The sequence below is a fragment of the Limulus polyphemus genome, unplaced genomic scaffold (genome assembly GCF_000517525.1).
Source record: "Limulus polyphemus unplaced genomic scaffold, Limulus_polyphemus-2.1.2 Scaffold4360, whole genome shotgun sequence".
In the NCBI taxonomy this organism is placed as follows: Eukaryota; Metazoa; Arthropoda; class Merostomata; order Xiphosura; family Limulidae; genus Limulus; species Limulus polyphemus.
In genome coordinates this window covers 14,464-22,870 of record NW_013669970.1, presented here as the reverse complement: position 1 = coordinate 22,870, position 8,407 = coordinate 14,464, and the positions used below count along the sequence as shown (strand labels likewise).

The following is an 8,407-nucleotide window of genomic DNA, read 5'->3' as shown; positions in this document are numbered from 1 at the left end:
GTCTTACACTGCTAAATTAGGAACGGCTAGCGCAGATAGCCCTCGTGTAGCTTTGCGCGAAATTCAAACAAACAATCAAAGCAATGAATGTTTTAGCAAACAAAAACATTTAATACGCAATAGCCAATTGTAACATATTGAGTAATTTGTGTTATTCCGTCATATGTATAAACGGCTAGTACTTATAGTGTGAAATCATGTTATTCTGAGGTAAAACAAATTTTCGCTAAGAATGAAAGCACAGGTTCACAGAATAACGAGAAACTGAGTTCGCGAGAAATGAAGAGAGAATGAACACAAAATAAATCATTTTTATTTAAACAAACACAAAGAAAATATGCATTTCGTTTGTCACAATAGACAGTCGCCTTTACTGCAGAGTTAGATCTGAAGTTGTTTAACGTATTCAGATCACATCATAAAGCTAATTCTATTGATACCCTGTTAAAGACTGAATATATCTCACGATACTTTAACCCTTAACATCACACTCATTCACAGTGAATCGCGTTACCCACGTGACTGGTTATTCTCAATAAAACATAAGAAAGATCATTACCTCAAAAAAATCACCAGACAGTTAGTGGAAATATAACTGTCTAACTTTACATATTTCAGATGGATCTTGCAGCCATCTTTACCACTGGAAGGCAAAAGTTGGTGCTCTAGGTGAATGACACAGAACAATATTTAACAAAGTTTGACTACAAATGAAAGTATTTTGCAATAACACAGACTCATGTTAAAATAATATTAAATACAACTTTCACAAAAATTACACAGTACAATACACTTTAACATAGATGATCGAACATAAAATAAAACCCTTTAAAATGAAATAACTTAAAAAACTAAATCAAATACTTCCGAAAACTAATTCAAATACAAAAAGAAATCCTTCACACAAATACCGTACCAAATTATTGTAAAATACACTACATGCAACTCTTTAACATAAATATATAATAGAATAATTACTGACCCAATACGGTGATACTCTCTCATAGATAATATAATAGTCGTTATAATAAGCAGTTTAACACCAATCATAAGTTACAGAATGCTATCCATAATACATTCCAAAAATCACAATTATGATTTGACATAGCATAGAATACAAAATTAAGCTTAAGTGCAATACACATTATCACTATACAAACTCCTCAACAGTGATTGATATAAAGTCTAAAATAAAATCATGAAACAAAAATGACCCTTTCAAATTGCTGTGTTGGCATAATAAAAAAATCCAGTTACAAAACAGCTCATTACGTAAGTATGGCAATATCAAATAATAATATGCATAGGATCTTCCAAAAATAGAAAAATAATTAAAACGTAATATGGAATCCAACTTAGCTAATTACATTATGCATAAATATAAATACATAACTTTAAATATAATTTGTAATTATAAGAATAAGCCTTTCAAAACTGGAAAAAGAGACTAAATGAATTACAAGTACAAACGAAGAAAGAAAAGGAAAAATGCAGAAATACATATCCATGACAGAAATTGTTTAATATAGAAAAAATATCACATAATCGAAAGCTTTTTAACATAAATGATTATTCAAATTTTACAATAAAGAAAACTGTATATGTTATTTTTACAGTCCATTCTCAGGACAATCTGAGGTGTAAGTTCTAATGTCAAGAGATCCTTATGGACAACTGTGGATCTTCTAATTTTTATTTGAGGTGGTGATTTGCCAGATGATTTCCTTGGTTTTAAGTCTAGGTCAAATCTAATTGTAATCACCAAAAGATATCTGGTGATTACAAGTATATTTGACTAGATACCTGTCTCCAATCATGAGGGAAGTTCCAGATATCTCTGCATCTGGTCTACTCCATGGTTATATAAAGCTCAGGTTACGGTCTACTTTTCAGAATCTGATTTAATAATGTGTTTGTTGATGATTATCATTGTGATATAGTGGGGAGCTAGATCCTCAGTAATTACTGAGGTGAATCACTGGACTTCATTTGTTACCATTCACATGTTGTTTAACAGTTTTGTTCTTTGTGTAACTGGTCCATTAATGTTATACCACATTCTTATGGTAACTATTATTAAAGCATCTTCAGTTACTGACAAAATCCTAGCCGCAGGTGGAGATGTTGTCACAAGTAATTTCTTCACTAGTTCCAGCTCGGGAACACATCCCCAGTGTTTGGTAGACCCTCAGAAGGATCTAAGTTACTTACAGGTCTTTTTAACCTTTGGTATGTAATGTACTTGGTGGAGTAAAGTATATATTTAGCACCTGTTTAGTTTTACTGTCTCACTACCTCCAATGAGGCTTCTTACCATTTGTAACCACTACACATTGGTGGCCCTGCTGCCTGCTCTTTCACTGTTGTGGGAGTTGCCTATGAAGTGGTGACCTCTTCTGAACTTCGGCCAATGGATTGCTCAATTGGGATGTTCGTGTCTGAGTACTCAGGATACACTTACTACTAAGGTGTATCACAAACCCACTGAATTGTATTTACATTTTGAGAGTTTCACTCCTTCAAACTGTAAAGAAAATCTGGTTGAAACTCTGCTATACAGAATGTTTAGTATACCATGAAATCAGAAGCAGATGTTAAGAACATTAAACAAATGGTTGTAAAAAACGAACAAAATGTTTTCCATTTTTATTCCCAATTAGAATAATCCACACTAAATATGAAAATCTAAACACCCCCACCTTTTATTATGTTAGGAATTCTGAAAATAACTGTTAAAACTTTTTGTTTAAACAAAAAGCTACACAATAGGCTATCTGTGCTGTGTCCACCACGGGCATCGAAACTAGGTTTTTGGCGTTATAAGCCTTCAGAATTACCGCTAAACCACTGAAGGGCACATAAAAAAGAATAAAATTATAAAGCAGCTAAGTCAACAAGTTCAGGTATAATATGCCTTTAAAACAAAGTATAGGTTAAAATACCCTTAAACTAAAGATAAACAACATCCATTGAATACTTCGATAGTGGTATATTAGTTATTGTGACCTGGAATATATTGGGTCAACCATTAGAAATATCTGCAGTCGAAAAAAATAAAATAAAATTATAACGCTAAAGCCTATAGCACCAACAATATTACCAACCACTTTCTAAATAAATGAAATGTTATGCCTGCTTCCAGTTTCTTCCGCATCACTCTTCATTCCCGGAAATAATTTCATCTTAGAATCTCTTGCCTTTAAGCTAAGAAAATCAGTTCTTATCCAGAATATGAACATGCTGGCATCAGACCTTCAATTGCGAAAATGTAAAGAAAAGAACAGAACATTAACTGAATAATACTAGACATTGGTAGGTGAGGCAGATCTGAGCCTCCGTGGAAACAGGCAGAAGGTGATGGATGAGACAGAATTGTGTGGTACTCCATTTTCATGTTCTTTCATCTTTCTCCAGAATTTGTATGATGTCTTTTGATTGAAACCTGAACATAAAGAATTTCAATGAGTCATGGTGATAGAAGAACGTAGCATGTTTACTGAAAAAATACAAGAAAAGCGCACATTTGGATTGTCATGATGCACACTAAAAGTCGACAATATTACTTAATATTAATCTTAATGTTGCAATATTCATGTTCAATCAACAAGGCCATACATTCAAATGTGAAACAAATGTGAGAGTGGTTATAATTGATGCTAATACATCTAGTACACAAAGCAATAAATCTTCACTAAATAAGGTTCTTTACAAAGACAATTTTCTCGAGGGCATTTCTCTAGTACCATTGTCTGTCGATAAACATATAACATTTTTTCGTCCCCCTGGTGGGACAGCGGTAAATATACGGATTTACAAAACTAAAATCCGGAAGTTCGATTCACCGCGGTAGACACAGCAGATAGCCCAATACGGGTTTCTTTAGAACAAGCCTTCTTTTTCCCCAACCCTATCTGTGGCTGTTTCAAAGTCCAAGATTTTTTTAATCATGTTTGCCATGTACAAAGTACGAGTGTCTCTGCTACACGTTTGTCATCCAGAGGTTGGTGATAATACGGTTTCGTACCATCGCTCGTAGCGCTACGCTATGGTCAATTAGTTCTGCTACCCCATTAGCCACATTTTGTGGCAGATAAACCTTCAAACAATATATTCCAAGAAAACCTGGAAAATATGACATCAGATTTGGGGTTATCGTGATAGTAACGTGCCCTATGCTTATAAAATGCTAAAGATGAAGTACACTGTATTTAACAAGTGCTATTCAGATAGTCAGTTGTTGTTTTCTACAACATGTTAGATGGGTGCTGCCTACATGCTCTTGTTTTGTGGATTAATGTTGACCCTGGCTGGAACAACGAAATTTCCCATAAAAAACGCATTTTTTTCTACAGGTGCTTAGAAAAGAACTAATTAAACTTACCAGAAAGATGGTGACAACACTAGAAAAATCCGACTTAAAAATCTGAGGTTGGCATTACCAAATCAAAAACCAAAAAAAAAACATAGTAGTTGTAAATTATACCCTTAAGAAATGGACAAAAAAAAAAACACGGACAGTTTTTAGTGTGTTTGTTTCTTATTAAGCACAAAGCTAAACAATGTGCTATATGTACTGTGTCAACCGAAATATGAAAACCCGATTTTTAGCATTATAAGTCCGAGACCAATGGTAGGCATGACGGACACATGTGATAAGTTTGCATTTAAAGATCATTCCAAGATATTATGTGACACCTTTGATGGTCGATGATGATTTTTAGTTTATCAATATTCTCATTTCTTTCAATTTTTAACTACTTTTATTTTCTTTAATAAAACTTTACAGCTTTAAACTGTTATTGTATAAGGAATTAAGCATCAGTATGTAAAAACAATAGAAACATTTAACAGCTATTAATAGAGTAATTTCTTATGTATACATTCACGGGGTCCATGTGGGCCCCCCCAGTAGTGAACAGTATAAAAATGTTAAGTAATTTGAGGAGGTAATAGATGTATTAGCTTAGTTATGATCCATTGTGTAGCTTTGTGCGACAAACTGTCTTATCGAAATACAATCTGATCTTTAAAAAAAAGTAATATACGGTATTCGTCTAGGCGGCTTGAAATTCTGTTCTACTTGTATCTTTTATCCTTGAATTTGAAACGTACAAATCGAAAATTATCATTTGACATTTACTTCTCAAAAAAACGTTAATATGTAAAGTGTTTTTATTCTCTAAGCGGAAATACTTTGTACTTAAACGCAATGACATGCGCAATATATAACTGTAACGCATGACCTCGTAAGTAGTATGAGTATGTTATAGCATAATTAGTGCATTTTCGCTCGTGATTCAATGTTTAGATAGTTAGGTCAAACCGCCAAATAATTGTCATTACTAGTACGTTTGATTAATTAAGTAATTTGTATCATTAAGTAATTATGGTGTAACTTTCAACTGTGCTTCTGAATTTATCCGTGTGCTTGGTGAGAAATGGAACATGAAATATTTCGACCGGAATATTTGTCAAACTTGTATCGAAATGATGAGCGATCGTGTTCAATGTATCAAAATCGCTTAAACTTAAAGTCAAACTCAAAGAGTGGGGTAGGTTATGTTCAATTCAAATAATGTTGTGATATTGTTTGAGAAAAGCTTATTAAAGGCAATTACTTTGTGTTTTTACATTTCGTTGCTTTCCAAGTGATTATTTAAATATCTGACGTGTATGCTTGTTTGTTTTTTTTATATTCGACAGGTCATGGTTTCTAGTAGATTTGTTCGACTAGCTAAGAAAGTGGTGCTTTTCGTGTGTCTTCTGTTGGTATTATTTCTTCTGTGGTATTCTGGTAAGAATGACATTTTATGAACATCATGATGAGCTATTTAGCTACTAAAATGTTTATAATTATATTCGAAATTTTTAGATATTTAAGATGCTTAAAGAATTTCAGATGCAAATACTACGACGTAGCGTATTGGAGATTTTACTTAGCATAAATATCGTGTCCACTATCTCTTTAATTTTATCACTTTCGTCAAATCTAACGATCTACATTGACATTAAGCGTGGATTTTATAGTTTTACGTTAAGGTATCGATGCATACAACTGAAATTTATTTTTGAAGTATGGTTTCATTTTCCCCGTGGTTTGTTTAGTCAGGGGATCAAAGATAACTTACTTTGTAATTATTGAAATGCATGCGAACCGTTGATTTATTTCATGGATCCTCCTACATTATAGAACGCTTGCTGGGTTACCCAGATCGTTCCAGTTAGATAAATAAAAGCGGCTAAGAATTACTTATATTTTTTGCTTGAACTTGCGGAAATGTTTTTGTTTTTATATGATTATATTTCTAATAGTTTGTAATATAAAGAACCAAACTTAACCTTTGGTTAAACACATAAACCAAGGTTAGTGGATTCTTAGAATATCATATCAGATGTTCGATATTCTATAGAATGTTAAGTTTAGCACATCTACACCCGTTCCCCTATTTCCCGTTTATTGTAGTCAGTTAAATCCTTTATAAAGTCCCCTTATAAGGGATAGGTCGCGCGTTAAGCACGTGTAATTCTCTCCTCGCCTGTTCAAGTAAAATACCCAAAGGACCAGCATATGCACGTTCTATGTTTATTTTTAGATTAGTTTCAATACAAATACACTTCATTACATTTGAACTGTCCAAGTGCACTTTGGCCTTTCCATTTCGGCACATCTAGGAGTGTCTTCCCCCCCCCCCCTCCCCAACAGATTTCAACGCATATTTATAAGAAAATAAAATGTAGGATTTATTATCTTTTTATAGACAAATCGATCAAGGAAATCTAGAGTAAATGACTTATTTTCATAATAAGTGTAGGACTAGATGTAGCAAGTAGTTTCATGGTGGGCTGATGCCATGTCTATAGAACTAAGGCCCATTGGTCCTAAAACAACTGGTTTCTTCATGGAGAATGAGGTGTGAGGGGTTTGTTCTGTAGTTGAGAAGAGCAAGTAACATGGATTAATAGCAAGTCAAGAAAAGCGAGTGACGAGTTAGTAGTCTTTATCTTTTATTAAATATCATTTCATCAACAGAACAGATAAGAAACATTTCTAACCCCTTTTTTGGCTATTTCATCGATTCTGTGACGTAATTGCAAGAACCTTCAATATCCCTTTTATTTGTTATCTCTGATTTGATATTGTTTAAGAGTAAAGATACCAGTCCCTCTACTAAGTAAAATTAGTATTTCATTATGAAAATAATAATTTCTCGATGTATCTCTGATATTTCTTTTAAAGTAAAGATACCACTCCCTACACTGAGTAAAATCAATATTTTGGTTATCATCCCAGATGAGACTGTGGCTATATTTAGTCGATAGTTACACTAGAATTTCTGGATAAATCTTGCTTGAATGTGTTCCCTTGAAACACCACAAAGGATGCATGGTTTTCCTATGCAACAGTCAATTTTTATTTATAGACAGAACATTTCATCTTATGTTAATATGATGAATCCTAATTAGAACCAATAGACATGAGGAACAATGATGCTTAGGACCAAAGAACAGTCCTCGTCGGACTGTGAATCTAATGGTCCGCGTTTCACGTTGCCTTAAAATTGCGCTCCGCACTTTTTGTACTGTCGGTGTGCTACAAGTGTGACAGTCAGATCTCACTACTCGATTGGAATAGCAAAACAGTGGAACGTTTCGTGCTGCTTACCAGCTAGCTGCCTTCTGTATAGTTTATCAGTTAAAACTTAGGGACAGCTAGCTTAGATAGTCTTTGTGTTACTGCGTAAATATCAGAAACAACACAACTCAACAACACAACACATGGTTAATACGCTAATATCAGTATCAATTTTCTCGAGTAAATGTAAGGTAATTTTTTTTCATTTCGTTCCTTGTCATTAAATTAATCATAAAAAAAATCATAAAGTTTTAAAAGGGACAAAAAGGAGCTTATTAGCCCTTCAAGAATGTCCCTTCCAGCTACCAACTATAACCACCCACTACTATTCATGTATTCATCCAATCTTTTCTTGAACTGGGTTAAATTTTCTGCCTCCACCACCCTTATTCCAAAAGCCAACCACCATGTTTGAAAAGTAATACTGTCTAAACTGCAGACGACTCCTACGCTGCCAAAATTTGAATTCATGACCCTTTGTCCTATTGTTTCCACTGCTAAACGCAAAGTTTGATTGATCTATATTATCAATACCCTTAATCTTAAACACCTCAATTAAATCCCCTCTGAACCCTTCTCCAGATAAAAACAAGTTTAGATATTTTGGTTTTTCCTTATAGGACAATCCCACTATCTCTGGTATCATCCTAGTGGCTCTTCTCTGAAACTTCTCCAACAATTCAATGTCGTTCTTGAGAATGCCCCCCAGTGGCACAGCGGCATGTCTGCGGACTTACAACGCTAGAATCCGGGTTTCGATACTCGTGGTGGGCA

The 8,407-nt window shown here is 33.9% G+C and overlaps 1 protein-coding gene across 2 annotated transcripts in view; it reads left to right on the top strand.

The window, feature by feature from the left end:
• LOC106471034 (galactosylgalactosylxylosylprotein 3-beta-glucuronosyltransferase S-like) overlaps positions 1 to 8,407 on the top strand; it is a 26,097-nt gene that overhangs the window by 5,636 nt on the left and 12,054 nt on the right. For both annotated transcript variants that reach the window (XM_022399661.1, XM_022399660.1), the window contains exon 3: positions 5,704 to 5,794. In XM_022399661.1, the coding sequence (XP_022255369.1) occupies positions 5,707 to 5,794 (88 nt within the window). In that variant the 5' untranslated portion in view covers positions 5,704 to 5,706. The remainder of the gene's footprint in view (positions 1 to 5,703; positions 5,795 to 8,407) is intronic.